This window comes from Xyrauchen texanus, chromosome 36, assembly GCF_025860055.1.
Source record: "Xyrauchen texanus isolate HMW12.3.18 chromosome 36, RBS_HiC_50CHRs, whole genome shotgun sequence".
Lineage (NCBI taxonomy): Eukaryota > Metazoa > Chordata > Actinopteri > Cypriniformes > Catostomidae > Xyrauchen > Xyrauchen texanus.
Genome location: NC_068311.1, coordinates 27,350,079 through 27,371,223, shown reverse-complemented (window position 1 = coordinate 27,371,223; position 21,145 = coordinate 27,350,079). Strand labels below are relative to the sequence as shown.

Sequence of the window (21,145 nt, the reverse complement as noted above, 5' to 3'; positions counted from 1 at the left end):
AGAGCTGAAATATTCTTCTAAAAATCCTTATTTGTGTTCTGCAGAAGAAAGTCATACACATCTGGAATGGCATGAGGGTGAGTAAATGATGAGAGAATTTTCATTTTTAGGTTAACTATCCCTTTAAGGTATGTTGCTACACAGAAATGGACATTCAAATATAAATCTACCCTGAGAAATATTCACTTGAGTATAAAGTAACAATTAGCCCTGGTCTCTATACTTATCTGCAAAATAGTTTAGTGTGAAACCTTTGAATGTTGACCACCAGGTGGCAGCAAAGATCTATTTACTGTAATCCCTGTCAACAAATGGCGGGCATATCCACATGACAATATATACCCATTATAAGATTGCCAAGAAATTGTAGTCAAATTAAAATGTATTAGAGAAATCCTATTTTCCATTGAGAGTAAAATACCATAACATTGAGCAGTAGTACATCAAAGCCTTTGTGGTTTACTGTGAATGTCAGTTATCCCTGCTGAAATAAACAACTAAACCACAAAAAGTGGTTTGCTGGTTTAAGATGTTCTCCCAGCCTGGCTAGATTAAAAGTGCCCAAAACCCCTCTAAAACAGCCAACAGACCAGCATGACCAGGCTGGGAGATCAGTTAAGACAAACAAGCTTGCTTGCTCGCTCGCTCGCTCGCTCGCTCTCTTTCTTTCTTTCTTTCTTTCTTCAACAGGGAGAGCCTATGTCTACTTTTTATTTTATTTAAACATAACTTTCCACAGTAGACCCAAAGTTGCATATTTACCTTTCAGATTTAGAATGTTATACTGCATGTTCTGAAAATAGTTAAGGTACTGCAATTATGTGCTCTCAAATCCTCCCTGAACTATGATGTTCTCATGTCATCTTTGCTCTGAGCTTCTAAATACTGTGTAATTCTGTTCTGCTTGCAATATTTTTAAGACACCATGCCATTATAGCAGAAGAAGGAGCCAGTGCCATCATCACTCCAGTTATCACTCTTTATCAGATTTTTTTTTAGTACTATTCAATACCATTGGAAAATTCTTAATACATCACTAACATTGCCAGAATATATATTTTTTTACATAAGTCGCAGCTCCATTACGACATTGCATTTTTAAACGGTTTACATGATTCGATGTTATTGACAGAATGTGAGAAATTTTGTTTACAGATTTTGTTTTTTTCTTGTGAATACAGTATTTACCCAGTATAATAAATAACTGTACAATATTTGCTTCTTTGCATTTTTTTTTAATAAAATATCATCTCAAATACACAAATTCTTAGAAGTATTCCAATTTTCACTCAATAGATGAATACAAATTGTCCTAAAACAATCTTGCATACTGTAAATACAACTTTAAAAACTGCAGTCAAAATGATGAGAAACAAGTCATAATTTTAAGATTAAAAACTAAGACTTTAAAAATCGTAATTATGAAATAAAGTCATAAGTATTAGATAAGTCAAATTTATGAGATGCTAAGTAATCATTATTAGATAAAAGTCAAAATTATTTGTTTTTATCAAATAATCAACAATCTCATTTTGTTGAAATAAAAAGTCAAAATTATGAGATAAAAGTAAACATGAGATGAAAAGTCATAAATATGAGATAAAAGTAAACATTATGAGATAAAAAGTCAAAATTATGAGATAAAAGTAAACATTATGAGATAAAAAGTCATAAGTATGAGATAAAATTAAACATTATGAGATGAAAAGTCATAAGTATGAGAAAAAGTAAACATTAGAGATGAAAAGTCATAAGTATGAGATAAAAGTAAACATTATGAGATAAAAGGTCATAAGTATGAGATAAAAGTAAACATTATGAGATAAAAAGTCATAAGTATGAGATAAAAGTAAACATTATGAGATGAAAAGTCATAAGTATGAGATAAAAGTAAACATTATGAGATGAAAAGTCATAAGTATGAGATAAAAGTAAACATTATGAGATGAAAAGTCATAAGTATGAGAAAAAGTAAACATTAGAGATGAAAAGTCATAAGTATGAGATAAAAGTAAACATTATGAGATGAAAAGTCATAAGTATGAGATAAACGTAAACATTATGAGATGAAAAGTCATAAGTATGAGATAAAAGTAAACATTATGAGATGAAAAGTCATAAGTATGAGATAAAAGTAAACATTATGAGATGAAAAGTCATAAGTATGAGATAAAAGTAAACATTATGAGATGAAAAGTCATAAGTATGAGATAAAAGTAAACATTATGAGATGAAAAGTCATAAGTATGAGATAAAAGTAAACATTATGAGATGAAAAGTCAGAAGTATGAGATAAACGTAAACATTATGAGATGAAAAGTCATAAGTATGAGATAAATGTAAACATTATGAGATAAAAGGTCATAAGTATGAGATAAACGTAAACATTATGAGATAAAAGGTCATAAGTATGAGATAAAAGTAAACATTATGAGATGAAAAGTCATAAGTATGAGATAAAAGTAAACATTATGAGATGAAAAGTCATAAGTATGAGATAAAAGTAAACATTATGAGATAAAAAGTCATAAGTATGAGAAAAAGTAAACATTATGAGATGAAAAGTCATAAGTATGAGATAAAAGTAAACATTATGAGATGAAAAGTCATAAGTATGAGATAAAAGTAAACATTATGAGATGAAAAGTCATAAGTATGAGATAAAAGTAAACATTATGAGATGAAAAGTCAGAAGTATGAGATAAACGTAAACATTATGAGATGAAAAGTCATAAGTATGAGATAAAAGTAAACATTATGAGATAAAAGGTCATAAGTATGAGATAAACGTAAACATTATGAGATAAAAGGTCATAAGTATGAGATAAAAGTAAACATTATGAGATGAAAAGTCATAAGTATGAGATAAAAGTAAACATTATGAGATGAAAAGTCATAAGTATGAGATAAAAGTAAACATTATGAGATAAAAAGTCATAAGTATGAGAAAAAGTAAACATTATGAGATGAAAAGTCATAAGTATGAGATAAAAGTAAACATTATGAGATGAAAAGTCATAAGTATGAGATAAAAGTAAACATTATGAGATGAAAAGTCATAAGTATGAGATAAAAGTAAACATTATGAGATGAAAAGTCATAAGTATGAGAAAAAAGTAAACATTATGAGATGAAAAGTCATAAGTATGAGATAAAAGTAAACATTATGAGATGAAAAGTCATAAGTATGAGATAAAAGTAAACATTATGAGATGAAAAGTCATAAGTATGAGATAAAAGTAAACATTATGAGATGAAAAGTCATAAGTATGAGAAAAAGTAAACATTAGAGATGAAAAGTCATAAGTATGAGATAAAAGTAAACATTATGAGATAAAAGGTCATAAGTATGAGATAAACGTAAACATTATGAGATAAAAGGTCATAAGTATGAGATAAAAGTAAACATTATGAGATAAAAAGTCATAAGTATGAGAAAAAGTAAACATGAGATGAAAAGTCATAAGTATGAGATAAAAGTAAACATTATGAGATAAAAAGTCATAAGTATGAGATAAAAGTAAACATTATGAGATAAAAAGTCATAAGTATGAGATAAAAGTAAACATTATGAGATGAAAAGTCATAAGTATGAGATAAAAGTAAACATTATGAGATGAAAAGTCATAAGTATGAGATAAAAGTAAACATTATGAGATGAAAAGTCATTAAGTATGAGAAAAAGTAAACAGTATGAGATAAAAGTAAACATTATGAGATAAAAAGTCATAAGTATGAGATAAAAGTAAACATTATGAGATGAAAAGTCATTAAGTATGAGAAAAAGTAAACATTATGAGATAAAAAGTCATAAGTATGAGATAAAAGTAAACATTATGAGATAAAAAGTCATAAGTATGAGATAAAAGTAAACATTATGACATAAAAAGTCAAACATTTTAGATAAAAAAAATTGTAAACTCATATTTGTGATTTAGCAGCTCATAATTTTTTTTTCTTCTTCTCATAATTATGACTATTAATATCATAATTATGACTATGTATGTCATCATTTTGATTTACCAAAGCATTTTATTTAATATGGCAGAAATAGGCTTCCAAAGAATTCACAAGTGATGTTCAGTTTTTCACCAGCCATTTGCTTCAAATGTGATCCGCGCGTCTTTTCAAAAGCTTGTAGAAAAGGGAGGAGCTAGTCAAATGTAGGCTGACAATAAAGTCTCTTCACTCACTCAGCTGTTTCAGACATCAGTACGTGCTGCGCGTGGGGAGAGTGTTGTCTTCCCTGGACATACGGATCCTATGTGACATCTAAATTTGCTTTACATGGAACAAGCGCAGTCACACAGTGATCATAGCCGATCAACTGGTTAGTAAAGTTCTCTTATTAATGGTTTTTCCTCGGGTCACTCCTTTAGGAGTGTGCTATCCACCTGCGGTCCAGTCCAGCTACACGTCTGTACCCAAATGGATTACAGTAACCTGATGGCGCCTCCAGTGCCTCCCCACAAACCCAAATCCCCCCGGCCTGCGCACTCTCAGGGGCGGCTGTTAAAGTGTGTGTTTCTCGGAGACGGAGCTGTGGGGAAAACCAGCCTTATTGTCAGCTACACAACCAACGGATACCCTACAAAATACGTTCCGACAGCGTTCGACGATTTCTCAGGTAATTCCCCTAATGAGCAAAGGGTACCATCCCTGCTTCAGAGTGTATTTACTTGAAGTGTTGCGAAATAGACACACGAGTGTCGCCTTTTTCTTATTTTTACTATGGGGGTTATGCATTAGACAAGTCTATGAGTTGTTGACAAATAACATGGACATGAGCTTTATTTACCTCTGGATTTAAATGTAACTTAAATGTAAAAGGACAATGGCACCTTTTAAGGTTTTTGTTCATTTAAAAAGCCCTGCATTGTGACAAATATATTTTTAAAAGTCTATGTTATCTCAGTCGATATGAGATCATAACTGAGGTCAATGCTTAACATGTCATCCGTAGGTGCACCAGATTACAAAACCAAAAATCCACCAGTCCAAAGTTTGAAACTATCATTAAATTTGGCAAAGATCAGATGATTTTATGCACAAAATTGACTGCCTTTGGTTTTAAGCAAACAAAAAACTCAAGTACAGTCCCTTACATCTCAAAATTAATCTCAGTACAGTGATTTAAACGGATAGTTCCCTCCAAAATGTAAATTTTGGTATAAATTATTCAGACGTTCATTTTATTTCAAACACTTATGAATTTCTTCCCTGGAGCACAAATGAAGATAGGCACAATGTTAGCCTCAGTCACCATTCACTTTCATTGCGTAGAAAAAAAGAGAAGTGTCAACATTCCTCAAAATTTCCTCTTTTGTGTTCCACAAAAGAAATAAAGTCATATGTGTTTCACCATAAATGAATGATAATTTGGGGGTAATAATATTGTAACTAACATTCTGTATTAATAATGCTTTAAATCAAAGTGCTTTTATTTGACCTTAAATAGTTTATTTCACAATTTGTGAATTAATCATGCCAGAATGGCTCTAGTCAAATCCCCAGTAAATGCCCACAAGCATGTCTTTGTTATTATAAAGCCCTTTTGCAATTACGCCTGACTTAAAAATCTGGCCCATAAAATCCATTGGGCCACTTGTTGCGAAATCTCAGATATTGTACACCGGAGCCCTGCGGTGATGTCATACTCAAACTCTTGGAACCAGACCTGACATTTGTAAACTGATTTCAGAGTAGTTATGCAATCCAACAGGTGGCACTTTGGGGGGAAAGGGGCTAAATTAAAGACAGATTATATGACAGGGATTTGGATACAATGCCACAATGGGTGCTTGAAGGCAAGAACACTTTGAAGTGACAAACCATCACTAGGATCTCAGTGTTACTGGTTTTTATAAGATCACTTTGCTGTGCCATGTTGGATTGAACATTCCCAAAATGTTTAACAGCCTGTGCAGTCCTTCAAACAGATTAAAGCTGTAATTAATAATTGTTTCAAAGCTACAGGCACCCAAGTTATATTTGCAGTTTCTAACACAGACAAAAACAAGCTATACTGCCTTAAAGGAATAGTTAATCTCAAAGTGAAAAGTTAAAAAGGATACAAAAGCACAGTAAAAGTTGTTCATATGACATGGTGTTTGATCTATAATAGCACATTTTATAGTGTTTTATCCTTGAGGTTCAGCAAAGGTTGTTTTTTACAATGTCAGGTGACTAAATGGAAGCATGTGCGTGTGTTGGCAGAAGAATGACTCAGTCCTTTCTATGCTTTCTTTGAATCATTCTCTTTTTCTCCAGCGGTCGTACAGGTGGATGGTCAGCCAGTGAGACTGCAGCTTTGTGATACTGCCGGACAGGTAATAACATCAATGCACCACCTGTACTGTGACCCATCCCAGTCAGATGTTCAAACAATGATAATAGAAACTCACCATCTATAGCTTGCAAGCACATACTCTTTGTGTGGCTCACAGTGAAGGAAGTTGATGTCATGTTGATTTCCATTCAATTTGAATATACTTCAAAAAGGAACATCAGTGTTTTCCACCTAAAGCCCTGTTCGGCCTGACAATGACTTGCAGCAACAAAATTACTTTATGCAATTCATTTTCAATGAGAGATGACGTTTTTCTGCTAAACAAGCGGCCATTGGTGACGCAATGTGTGCATGTCCAGCAAATTTAACTTTATGCAAAGGAGCCACTTTTTTATTTGTTCTATTTTCAATTTGTCTCTGACCACATCAGTCTGATCAAACTGTGAATTCGGCCACAGTAGATCGAAAGTTCTGCTGCTGAAATCGGTCTGTGCTAACCGAAATTCTAACTACTGGAATTAGATGTAACTAATGTAATTTTTACTCTTTTTCACTATTGGGCCAGTGCGAGCCAGGGCTATTATCTGGTCAGTCGGGGCCAATAGCCTCGGACCTCGAGCCGCAAGACCAAAATAGATCTGCTCACCGGCCAAATAGCCCCTCAGCGTTGCCCTTAAACCTGCCTTTAAAGTATCAGACTCTGAAGACTAGCTAGCCATCAAAATGAATTTTTATTTCTCCTGCAATTTTTTTATTTTTTTCCCAAACTTGTACCATTGTGCGCTGGATACACAACTTGTCAAGTTTGACGGCAATGTAGTTAATCACGTCTTCGTTCAGCAGATGCCACGTCGATCTGACATTGCTCATTTTTATCAGTCCAAATATTCAGAAGAGCCCTGATTTCGTCTATTGACCAGTACTGATGATTGTCCATTCTCCAAAGATCTGCTGAGGTAAGCTGGTAGCTAGATATGAAAAATTGGGGATTGTGTTTCTTGGTGCTGCAACCTCTGACCTAACTCAACGGAACTCCACCTTTGACATTGACCCCGCCTCAATCCCCAGTTGGCCTTCTTTGGCCGAAGGGTAATCAGCGGGCCATTGGCCGTTGGCCCTGAGGAATCCCTGAGAAGGCACAATGAAGCCCTGGAAGTGACAGAGGGAACGCAGCTGTCCCTGGCATGCACTAGCACACCCTCATTTGGCCCAATAGTGGAAACGCTATTGAGCAGCATAGTTTAGCAATTAGAAAAGTTCTGTGGTGATGCCCTACTGTGAGGAAACCATAAAGATGGTGGAAAGAACAATCCTCAAGCTATTGGCACTTCAGTTATTGGAACTCATGCAGGCTTGGACAGTGTACCATGTAACCGCTGGTTGTGACTCCAAGCAATGTTTCTGATGCCAAAGTTTTTCAACACTGTTTGTTTAAAAGCAGCATTGTGTAACTACCTCTTTCACATATCACTGAAAACAATTCCATGCCTAGTGCAGCATATAAGGATTGGAAAGACCCTGTTTCTGCATTCATTCAAAAGTCCACTGTTCTATGCATAATATAATGCATGGAACATTATATTATTTCAAACAGTGGCCTTTGAACTTCAAAAACTGACATTCATTTTTATCATGCATTACCCTGGTTAACACATACACAACTCTGCCCTTTAAGTACATAACCAATAAATCCCTTTATACAACCATGCTAAGACAAGCCGGAAAAAACACAGCAAGATAAGAATTCTCTTTCCAGTTATAAGAGGATATACGGCAGGCTTTTATATAGTTTTCAAAGACTAAGGTTGTATGTACTGTGTCAAAAGTGGAAAAACAAATGATAGTATCACAAACGTCTATAACTTTGTGTCATTAGCCAGCTTGGATATAGGCTAGTTCCATTATATTTTGCAGGTGTCCATGTCAACAAAAGAAAACAGTAGTTCTTTGATAATGATAAACTCAAACAGGCGATGCCTGTGCGTCAATATGTTGTTGTCTACGCTCCATTAAGTGCTGAGTCAGTAATTGAAGACAGATATGAGTTCATGATATGATTGCATAATAAAAAGTAGATGTGGCAAAGGCATTGAAAGGGTTTAGTGCTCTCATCTGTCAAGCTTAAATTTTGTGTCAAAGATTTGGGAGGCCATGCTTTCCAAAAGCTCTGCAGATTTATGCTTTCATTTGATTTTGTACTGTATAAATGGGACAGGGTGTGCCAGAGTCTAAAACTTTGGTTGAGTTTAAAAGATTAAAGAGTGCACTGTGCCAACCCATAATTTCATTTAATTGCTTCAGGGAATTAAAAAACACTCCAGAGCTTGTAAAAAGATTTTATTGTTTGGAATAACAATTTGGAATCCTGCTAATTATTTTTAGAAGGCTTACAAAAAAAGGCATTATGAAACCTTATAAATGTCAGTAATTTCTAAACACAAAATTAAAATGTAACAATCATTTTTATTCAATTCATTCTAAAATTTTTAAAACAGAATTTGTACTCTGAAAAAAATTCAAAGATTCTTTAAATCAGCCAAGCAGCAACTTGATTGGCCAATGATAACTTTATCAAAACCGGGAAATATTGTCTGGTTAATCGGCATGGCCAATATCTGTCTATCACTAATCCTTACTGATTTGCTGAAAGTGAGTGGGCACTATCCATAAAGGCACGGTCACCTTTACATTTGCATGAAATATTGTCATATCGATGGGTATCCGTGCAATAAGGAATTCCGTCTGATGGACTTCTATTGGCAAAGAGTTTCCTGACACAAATTTCATGTAGAGTTAAAGATGGTGAACTTTGAAATGTGAATTTGCAGCATTAACCAATAGGAAGTTGCTTGGTTTCCACCCATGCCTTCTTTGCCAGCGATATTTGCAAAGGTAAACCCCAAGTTAAGGGTTACCATTTACTGCTTGCAGCTGCTGCGATTTCTTTCTTTGCACCACAGCCAAGCAAAAGAAACTTAAAATGTTTGATTATTTCCCAGTTATAATGGGTAATGTGCACCTGTTTAATGTGATTAGTTGTACCTTGATGTATGTGCATCACATTTACCTTCCATCTCTCTTTCTCTCTCTTTGTCTACCTCAGGATGAATTCGATAAGTTGCGTCACTTCTGCTATACGCGAACTGACGTCCTCCTGCTGTGCTTCAGTGTAGTCAGCCCTGCCTCCTTCCAAAACATTGGTGAAAAATGGGTCCCAGAGATTCGCCGCCGTTGTCCACTCACACCCGTGCTGCTGGTGGGCACCCAGTGTGACCTTCGGCAAGACGTCAAGGTCCTCATCGAACTGGCACACCACCATGAGCAACCTGTACTGGAGGAGGACGCCCACGCTTTGGCGGACAAAGTTGGCGCGGTAGCCTACGTAGAATGCTCTGCCCTCACTCAGAAAAACCTGAAAGAGGTGTTTGACGCCGCCATCTCTGTAGGGCTCCGACATTCTGACAGGAGATCCAAGAGGGAACGTAAGGTCCACAGTACTGCAGATAAAATGAAAATGCTTTCAAAGTCGTGGTGGAAGAAATACATCTGCGTACATTAGCAACAATCGAAGATTTTTCACTGAGGCATAAACAATGTGATAGACCCTTGTTTGGCATACTTCACCATCCTTAAGTGAATAATAGACTGTTGATAAGAATCAACAAAGTATAGCAATGCTGCTGTAAGGTGTACACTGAGGAAAGAATGATGAGAACGGAGATATGACATTACTACATGGCTATGTATGGTACAGCAGCCAGCTTCTCTGTACCCAAGCTAGTATGAACACTGTATTACTCCCCAACAGCCCAACTGGAAATTGAAGAACTCTTTTGGGCTATTTTAAAGCCAAATAATCTCTGATTATGGATTTAAATATCATCTACCATTTTTTTTTTTGGTAACCAAATATAGTGCCACAGTTTCTATTAATTAACCCATGTCTTCTTCCTGATAAATGCATATATGAATATTTGGGTGACCACATGATTATATAGATTTTGCTTATTAAACCTCTACATATGAGATCACATAGCCAGTTCTAAAGCAGTCCAGAGGCCGCCAGTAATATATGTCCACTCTAAGTGATACTCATATCCCAAAGCATCAGTGGATAGTCTGTAACTGAATCTGCTTGTAATCGTTTTGATCTTTAATGTTTGAGACTGTTTGTTCCATCTTGAGTGTAATTGAAACTCAACTTTGCCTTTGCAATGTGATGGGGTTAAATGAATTCTGATGGTCTAGGAGTCTTTAGATGTATCATATCATGCATAATCCATTACCTTTATATGCCATATAATGCATTGCACTTGTGATTACTTGTCAACTATGTGTTTCATAGTTCAGTCCTTTCACTTGTCTTGATCTTCTCTAATGTGCCATGTTTTAAGCAAACTGTAATAGAAAGTTCTTTGGCTGAGTGTCCTCCTTTTTAACCAGTGGTGATATGAATGAGCAGCAAAATGAGATTTGTTGAATTTGCTTCTCATTATTCAGAAGCCCAATAAGTGTCATTCAGTCAGACTTCAGCCACAAACAATAGAGCTACAAATGTGTTCTGGAAGTAAAATCCCATTCATTTTCTCCATTGAGAGATTCATTTTTATCAATTAATGTATAAACTTTTTAAGATTGAAATATCATGGGTTAAGCAGTGAGGATAAGCGATGGAATTTGCTTCTGTAGATGACATAACTCAATGTGATTTCAACTTTTAAAAGTACTACACTACGCACAATCCTCAGTTAAAACCCACCAATCAGAGAAGTCGCTGTTACCTTGCAGGAACAATGCTGAACAGTGAACACCCACTCCCACAAAGCATTGTAATAAAGTGTTATTGAGAGCGACAGCATCAGACTGGAATACATTTTTAGCGTACAATCAATATAACTAAAAACAGACACATTTTTATATTGTCGAATATTTTTGTATATCAGTATCATTTAACCAAATATTTATTTAACAACATCACCTGTACATTCCAGGGTCTTTTTGGATCACTAGTGAGTTGAGAACCAATTTGTTAAAATTAATGTTAAGTCTTCCGACACTACACTCCCTACAGAGTCAGTAGTTTCATAATGTACCGACATTGCTGATTCAGTTATGTAATTTGCTATGCTTCATGAGATTAGTAGTATATTCCCTTATAACTGAAGTAAAGTACATAGTCTTGTACTTTTTTGTAATTTATTTCCATTACTTTTTTGCTTCAAATCAATGTTGTAATGTTGTGATTCATTTCTGAGCTGGTTGGTTTGGTTCAAGGATCATAACTGCCTATGTAGAAAATGAATGGGGAAATTAATTCCAAAACCAAAGCTACTTGAACAGTGGGCACTGTCCCTGTTGCGCTCCATAGTCACACATCAGGAAGTGGCTTCAGTTCAATATGTACATTATTGACACAGCGATAACATTATCAGGGTAATCTCATTTAGATTTGTACATTTTATATGATTGCATTTAATTGTCTCTCTTACTTTGCAAACACTCCTGTAAATGGTACATTTTCGTGTATGAGTGTTTTGATTGCTGACTGCTATCCATGATTTTCATGGAAAATAAATGTGACATTTTAACTAAAAGCCGAATATATGTTTCGTATTAAAAAACACATCAGCATAAGAAACCCACTTCTACATGCTTTTGACATCAAAATGTAAACAGGCAGCACACAACACTTCTGCACATTGAATAAGTCAGTAAGACTATTTATGACCCTGATAAAGGTATATGCTATATATACCTTTATCAGGAGAGGGTAGTGCCCAGGAACAGCTTATATGTCATAAGTGTAACCCTAATTAGACATCAGTCTAAGATTGTACATGTAAACATGCTCATTGATAGCATTAGCTTAGCATACACTATACCCAGTTAGCACACATACCTCTGATGTCTGTAAAAGACGTAGCCAGATATAAAGAGCAGAAAACATCTTTAAAAGACTTTATTCCATGTTTCAGATGAAAATGCAAACATGAACATCTTTGCAACGTGCACATGCTAGCATAAAATGCATGTTATTGGGCCATTTAGCCTGTACATTGTCTGGATTTTCCAGACAGGAGAAAAAAAGATTTTAAATGGGAATGTGAGAAGGCCAAATGTACAGTATTCTGATTATAATTATGTCTGCAACAGGCTCAAAGTACCCAGTAATTTAGAAGCTTTTATTTTGTCTCAGAGAAAAGCATAGATGACAGTTTAACAGTGCACAGTTTAGCATATTAATCTTTTCACTTAAAAGCAAACAACATTAACTCTCAACCATAATGTGCACTTTTGAATACGAGATAGCCGGTTTGATATGATGTGCTTAGACGATTCTGAGGTTGAAAGATATCATTTTCAACAGTCTAAAAAGTCCACACTTAGCGTGGGCATAATTGTTTTTTATAATGGATGTTGAGTAAAGGAACTCCTGATGTGGTTGAAACTGTCCAAACCAAGAGACGATTTTCGTAAGACACTGAAAGTGAACAATAGCAGGCCTGACCACACATAATGTGACCTTAGCGTGACATTCCCAGGTCAATTGACTCTTTCACATTCATTAGATGGGTTTTAATTTTACTCTTCTAGTGTAATTCCTGAAAAAGTTTACATAAGTAGCAATGCCTGAAACTTAAACAACCTGTTATAGACTTTGATAATGAGCTGTGATGACTTGACATCAGGTTTAGATGATCTCCCTGTTTTAGGCCACTATAACCTGATCTCAGATCATTTTAACATTACGATTAGAGTTTAACAGCATATTGGCGAAAGTCCTTTCTGTCAATGTGATTTGCTCTTGAAGATGTATAGAACTTTGCACAGGCTTAAGTCTCTTGTTATGTATGTGTGATGCAAGGTTTCAGGGGCCCCTAGTGGGATGGCTAATAGGATTAAACCCAACAGTAGTGTGGGCTCATTTGGAGCATTGTACCCGATGCAAATCTGCTTTTAATGTATGTCTGAAGGCTGGAGGGCATATTGCTTTAGATGAATGAAATCCTTTTACACACATAGTAATGTTTTCTAAATACCTCAACTGCGGTTTTTGTCGGCCAAACCATTTCCTGCTATAAATAATGGTGTTTGCTAAGGAAACCGTCACTATTATTAGTGCTCATAATTAGAATTAGGTATTTGAACAAACCCCTAGTTATAAGCATTAAACTTCAGTGCTAGTCCTGAGCCATTTCAAATCTTTTTAGCAAGTCAGTCCACTCTGTGCCATCTTTGGTATGCTACTGGGCAGCTATTTTTCTATGTAAATAAGTGGCATTCAAGTGCAGCACCTATGTACTAAATGGAGAAACACTTAAATCTCCAAAACGGTTATCAAGATTAAGATCAAAGAGCATACACAGATGAGTCAAAACATTATGACCATGTGCCTAAAGTGCTGTTGGTCCTCAGTGTACCGCCAAAACAGCGCCGACCCGCAAGCACTGTTCTCGACTTCCTGAAGCGAGATACTGGCAGGATTTAGTCGATACAGTCCTTGTGACCACAATTGATGTGTGTTTTTTATTTTTGTGGAAGTGATGTGGCCCGAAGCGTCAGAGGCGGCGGGAACCGACACCGATTTCCTGAGGACTCCGCTCGCGAGCAACCTCGGTTGCTCTGCAGCAGAGAGGGACAGCCCTCCGAGGTTCTACCACCTCGGTAGGACCTCTTTCCGAAGCTTCAACTAAGGGAACCAGCCTCTCGAGGCTGGTCTCGAGTGTTTTCGAGCACTGTTCCCGACTTCCTGAGGCGGGAAACCGGCAGGATTTAGTCGATCACGGTTCTTGTGACCACAATTGATGCTTGTTGTTTTTTTTTTATTATTATTTATTTATTTATTTATTTATTTATTTTTTTAACAGATCCCTGAAGGTGTCCTGTGGTATCTGGCACCAAGTCGCTCAGGTCTTTACTCCTGCATTCAACACGTTAGCTACAAGAACTGATTGTTCGCTCACCATCTAATCTACCCAGATCTTGACATGTGGCCTTGTTAGGAGATAATCAATGTTATTCGCTTCATCTGCGTGTGGTCATAATATTTTGGCTCATCAGTGTATTTCAAATCAGCAGTAAAATCTGAAAACACTGGTATATAATTGTGCTTCTTTACCTCAGATTACACAAAAAATGCTATTTACCCGACTTGTATAGCTAATGCGTATTCTCACATTGATTGACAGGCAATGTCTGTATATAAAAAAGGATTGGCTCTTTTACCTGTAAGGCGGGACTTCCTTTCTACATCCCTTGATGTATCAGGTCACCCCAGAAACCATAGCAACGGACTAAATACACTCTTAGCAAAGGACTAAAAACCATCTTAGCAACCACATAGCAAGACTCTGTCAACCCAATAATAATGCACTTAAAACACTCAGAACACGTATCAACCACATAGCAACACTGTAGCAACCACACAGAACACTCTAGCAACCACATGGCAATGCATTAAAAACACTAAGAACATCTTAGCAACCACATAGCAAACCCTGGCAACCACACAAAAAACCCTAGCATCACAGAAACAAGTTTTGCACTGGCAAGCACCACTTGCATATCTATTCTTTTGACCTGGACCAACCACCTTGTAGCACCTTAGCAACCATCCATAACACCCTAGCAACCAACTTTCATGGCCTAAAAACTGTCAGAATGCCTTAGCAACCACATAACAACACCCTGGGAAGCACCCACAACACCCTAGCATCATAGTGACAAGTTTTGCACAGTCAAGCACCATTCGATATGGGCCAGTAAGCAACCACATAGCAACCACCCAGAACACCCTAGCTACACCTATCATCCACCAAGGACACCTAAGCAACCATTTAGCAACATACTAATACCCCCTGAACACCTTAGCAGCCAAATAGCAATACCATCACAACCACCATAAACACCCAGCAACCACATAGCATAACACATAAAACTCAGAACACCTTAGTTACCATATAGCAACCACCCAGAATACCCTAGCAACCACATAATAATGTACTTAGAACACTCAGAACCCCTTAGCAACCACATGGCAATGTATTAAAACACTAAGAACATCTTAGCAACCACATAGCAAACCCTGGCAACCACCCAAAACACACTAGCATCATAGCCACACGATTTGCACAGGCAAGCATAACTCACAACTTCAGAAAATGTAAACATTTGGTTATGAGCTACATTCTGTCATCACTTTTGAGAGGTTTTGTGAATGGAGCGAGATTTGAGCGTTTGTTTAGTGATTTAATGCTGATATGATTGTTTCATAGCCGCTGATATATTTCTCTCTAGCTTCACTAAGTTTGGCAAGAGCTTAGCTCTTTCTTCACATTTGACTTCCTGTCATGCAGGAGGCCATAAAAGCCCATCAGTCCTCAGCACACACAGTCACTCATGCGGGCACAATGTTTTTCTGTTTCACATGCGTCTGCTGTTTGCTTTTTCTCTCTCTCTCTTGTCAACGCGGCCAGAGGAAGTGCCATATTCAAATTGCATATTAAAATGGTCAGCACAGAACTTACACAGAGGAAACCTCAATGACGTTTCCCTGCAGTGGAATATTAGTTTTTTCGATTTTTAAATTTTCAGAAGAAAAAAGTATTTTCAAAAGTAGCTGCTTGGAAGCTAGGTTGTTCTGGGTGGTTGCTGGCATTGACAGGTGGTTGATAAGGCTTCTGGGTATTTGCTACGTGGTTGTTTACAAGCTACAGTTAAAAGAGCCCACCACCAAGTCTTTAATATCCTGGTTCCTAGAAATGCCTCTGGTCTCTCCTTGATTTTTGGTTGCAAACGTTGGCATCTTGGCAAATCTGAGCACAGTTTGAGACATTGTTTTGATCTCTCTCTCTCTCGCTCTCTCTCTCTCTCTCTCTCTCTCTCTCTCTCTCACACACACACACACACACACACACACACACCTCTTCTTATCCTCCATATCACCCTCAGTCTGTTTTGTTAGTTTTTCTCCTCCATTGTTTGACAGTCGCTAGGCTGCTCTTTTATCTCCCACATGATGACTGATAGCACATCAGCCCCTGCACAGTTCCTCATGCCCTCCTGACATTTTCATCTGTTTGTAAATCAGATAGTCAGGCAACAGGATCGGAGTCAGGATAAAAATGAGCTTTATTGCCAAGTATGCTTACACACACAAGGAATTTGACATGGACAGAACAGAGTGATTGTACCAGCCATTTTTGTCACTCTGGATGTATACAGTTCTAGCAGGGTGGGTTGGGAGCACCGATATTCCTCTCAGCAGTCCAAACTATCCTTTGAAGTCTTTTGATGTCTGACTCAGTAGCTGAACCAAACCAGACAGTTATAGAAGTGCAGAGGACAGACTTAATGACTGCTGAGTAGAACTGTATCACCAGCGCCTATGGCTGGTTGAACTTCCTATGTCTGAGTCTATGTGGGTCTCCCACTTCAGGTCATGTGAGATGGTAGTGCCCAGGAACCTAAATGACTCCACTGCTGCCACCGTGCTGTTCAGAATGGTGAGTGGGGTTAAAATCCACTATCATGTCCACTGTTTTGAGCATGTTTAGCTCCAGGTTGTTTTGAATGCACCAGATGGCCAGCTGTTCAACATCCCTTCTTTATGCAGAATCATTGTCATCTTGGATGAGGCTGATGACTGCATGTCATCTGCAAACATCAGGAGCTTGACAGAGGGTCCTTGGCAGTGCAGTCATTTGTGTACAGGGAGAAGAGTAGTGGGGAGAGCACACATCCCTTGGGGGCACCAGTGCTGATTGTACATGTGCTGGAGGTGACTTTTCCCATTCTCACTAGCTGCTACCTGTCAGTCAGAAAGCTGATGATCCACTGACAAATGAAGGCAGGAACAAAGAGCTGGGTTAATTTAGTCCATAGGAGAGTGGGGTTGATGGTGTTAAAAGCCAAACTGAAGTCAACAAATAGTATCCTTGCATAAGCTCCTGGTCTGTATGGAGTATGTAATGCAGTCCCATATTGACTACATCATCCACAGTACTCTTTGCTCCATTGGCAAACTGCAGGGAATCCAGGAAGGGTTCAGTGATGTCCTTCAGGTGGGCCAATATCAGTCTCTCAAATTACTTCATGACCACAGACGTCAGAGCGACGGGACTGTAGTCATTAAGCCCTGTGATTTGGGGTTTCTTTGGGGTGGGGATGAATGTGGAGCCTTTTAAGCAGCAGGGAAAGTCACACTGCTCCAGTGATCTGTTAAAGATATGTGTGAAGATGGGGGCCAGCTGGTCAGCACAGGATTTTAGACAAGTGAGTTAAACATGATCTGGGCCCTGTGTTTTTCTTGTCTTCTGTTTCTGGAAGACCTGGCACACATCCTCTTCACAGGTCTCAAGTGCAGGTTGAGTAGCAGGAGAGGGTAGGAGGGTGATTGCAGGAAGTGTAAATGTTTGTGTGTTGTGAAGGTCGGAGCGGGTGTGGGGGGTGTGACTAGGCTTTTCAAATCTTCAGTAAAATACATTCAGGTCGTCAGCCAGTTGTTGATTCCCTACAGTTCTGGGGGATGGTGTCTTGTAGTAAGTCTTTCAGGCCTCTCCACACTGATGCAGAGTCGTTAGCTGAAAACTTTTCAGCTTTTCAAAACAGCTTCTTTTAGCCACTCTAATCTCCTTTGTCAGTCTGTTTTTGACCTGATTGTACAATATTTTATTCCCACTTCTGTAAGCACCCCCTTTGGCCTGACAAAGCTGCCTGTGTTTTGCTGTAAACCATGGTTTATTGTTGTTGTATGTTTTACAAGTCCTAGTAGGAATGCACATATCGTCACATATATGATGTCACAATATCTGTGAGCTCATCCAGGTCTGTAGCTGCAGCCTCAAAAACAATCCAATCAAGGCTGTCAACGCAGGCTTGTAGTTCCAGCTCTGCTTCATTGGTCCACTCTTTACAGTCCGTAATACAGGTTTAGTTGATTTTAGTTTCTGCCTGTAGATTGGAAGAAGATGAACCAGACAGTGATCAGAGAGTCACAAAGATGCTTGAGAGACAGAGTGATATGCATACTTTATTGTTTTGTAGCAATGATCCAGTGTATTTCTTTCTCTGGTGTAAAGTGGTCTGTATTTGGACAGTTCTCATATGAGATTTGCTTTGTTAAAATCTCCAAGAATACTAACAAGTGAGTCCGGGTATTGTTGTTCCGTGTCTGTGATCTGATCAGCCAGCTGTTGCAGCGCTGTGCTCACACATGCGTGTGGAGGAATATAAAGACTCACAAGAATACACAAGGAAAGCTTCTGCTCTCTTAGCAATAAATTGCTAAACATAGGACAAACTAACAACAACAGCAAAAGAACTGGAGAGCTCCATACCGAGGCAGCCATCCGTGGCACCATCTTAGCCAAATATCGGCTTAGGATAGCCTTTGTTGCACAAAACAAACTATTGATCATGGGTTGGTGTATTCTAAAACACACAAGCTAAACATTGGTCAGCCAGTAGTCAATTCTTTATCATGCCCCTTTCACCCAAAGTTTGCTGTGCTGGTTCATTCACAAAAACATATGTGCCAAGCAAACCTGTTGAAAGAGTTACTCAGGATCTTGTGGCTTCAGTGAATCCTTGGGGATCATCCAGGTTTTTAATGGATGTTGAAAGCTCTATACTTAACAGAACAAATACACTGCAAGTTGAATGCCTAGCATAATCTTAAACATACACTACTTCCCTGCTGAAGAGACCAGCATTGCTGGTCACCTGCCTTTGGTGTGTTTTGGGAGCTGGTTCCACAACTTTGGATGCTGGTGTGCTAATGTCTCAACCAGGCTTTTATACTAGCTTAACCAGCTTCATCAGAAAGACCATGCTAGTCAACCAGCTTTACCAGCTAGGTTTTGCTGGTGAAAAGCATGGCAATGTTGGTCTTACAGCTAGACCACAAAACCAGCACTAACCAACTAACCAGCCTAAACCAGCATGGGAATTGCATGATTGACTATCCCTGCTAAAAAGACCAGATACACCAAGTCTTGAACAAAACTACTAATTTTTATGACTTATTGTCCCAGAACCACATAGCAACACCCAGAACACCCTTGCAACTGCATGGCAATGCACTAAAACACTCAGAACACCTTAGCAACCACATAGCAACACCCTGAGGGCCACCCAAAAGTCTCCTTTTAATCTCTTTCCTGTCTGTGAGAAACAATTGAGATATTAAAAAGATTAGCTTTAGGTATCGATAAAGATTTACTGATTTGATTCAATTTCGATTTTGATGTGATTTGTTTGTTTTCTGATTCATTTGAGGATATTTCATTTATAATGTCCATTTTGTTTACATATGAAAGATATTCTCTCACGACTAATGCTGTAAATTATACAGGGAAACATCTAACTTGGTGTATTACAAAAAATGTAATTAATAACAGGGCCCAAACTATAGAGATGAATTGCTATTTATTTTACAAATATAACGTCTAGGTTACGGATGTAACCTTTGTTCCCTGATGGAAGGAACGAGACGTTGTGTCGGAGAAGTGACACTAGGGGTCTCTTTTGAGAACCGAATATACCTCTGATCTATGAAAAAAGGCCAATGAGTAGTTGGCAGCTAGTATTTGCATACCCTGCCCCTGGACATATGGATATTCTCAGACACAACGTCGAACAGACGGGGAACAATGAACACAACCAAAACTTTCGGAAACTTTCAAGTAAAAGTTCATGGCAAATTTGCTGCAAACTTCTGCAAATTCGCCAGTAATAATTTTCACATGCAAATGAGCTTTGTGGCAAATTATCCATTGTTGTCAAAGGTTTGCTGCTGGTTCACCATTAATGGTGAAGAGCTGCAAACCTCTGGCAAACATTTTGTGGCAAATCATAAGCTCTTTTGCATGTGGAAATAATTAGTGGCAAAATTGTGGCACGTTTTCGGCTAGTTTGACAGAACTCTTACAGGTAACTTTAAGTTACATGTCTGTAAATGTGTCTCTCTCCCCATGCGTGGCTCTTCCTGCTGTTTTGAGTAACTGGGTTTAATCTTTGTCTGAGATAACACCTGTAGAACTTCTTGTCTTAACACTACGCATTGCAACAAGAAAATTGTTGGTACCAACAACGAGCAGGGTTGGGAGGGTTACTTTTGAAATATATTCCACTACAGATTACAGAATACATGATGTAAAATTACATTTGTAATGTATTCCATTAGGTTACTTCTTCTGCACTGGTATATTTTTTCACTTGTTTTGACTATAACAACTCTGCCAGTTAAAATACACATGTTGAAAATACATTCTCTGAAAAAACAAAATATCTTCTGCAGTGATGTTTCTAAAACAAGATAAATCACATTGATCTTGTTTTATGGATTTTTTGTTATTTTTTCTGGAAAACAATAAAAAAAATTATTATAAAGAATACAAATATCAAAGGTCTCACTAGAAAAGAAGTAATTATGATCCAATGTGAATTTTCATGATAAAAAAATATGATCGTGTCTGGTAACATGTGCATGTAAAATGTTGGTTTAGCATAAAGCTGACAATTTACACAAGGTTTATTTCTATTTCTTCTGCTCCAAACTAAGATCAAACTTACTTCTCTGTCTGCTCATATGAATGTAAAACATCATAAGAAAGTGATTTACCACTGTTCAAATGCACTTTGGATTGCATCATTTATATGGATTACAAACTTATTTAAAGTAATTAAAATAAGTTTGTGTATTCTGTTAGGTTATCAACTTGTGTACTCTCTTTTTGTCTAGCATTACATTTGCATCAGGTTTTTGCAGGCAAGCTAGTTTCACTGCAGTACACTATTATAGTTTTCTCACAAAAACCCTCCTCCTCCCCAGCACCACTGGTCTAGATCTGCTTT

General features: G+C 37.5%; 1 protein-coding gene across 1 annotated transcript; it reads left to right on the top strand.

Annotated features, from left to right (window-relative positions):
• Nucleotides 1-4,216: 4,216 nt before the first annotated feature.
• Nucleotides 4,217-11,882, top strand: LOC127629936 (rho-related GTP-binding protein RhoU-like). Its single transcript, XM_052107253.1, has 3 exons — nt 4,217-4,627; nt 6,271-6,329; nt 9,393-11,882. The coding sequence occupies exons 1-3, from the start codon at nt 4,429-4,431 to the stop codon at nt 9,846-9,848; spliced, it is 714 nt and encodes a 237-aa protein (XP_051963213.1). The 5' UTR covers nt 4,217-4,428; the 3' UTR covers nt 9,849-11,882.
• Nucleotides 11,883-21,145: the final 9,263 nt, after the last annotated feature.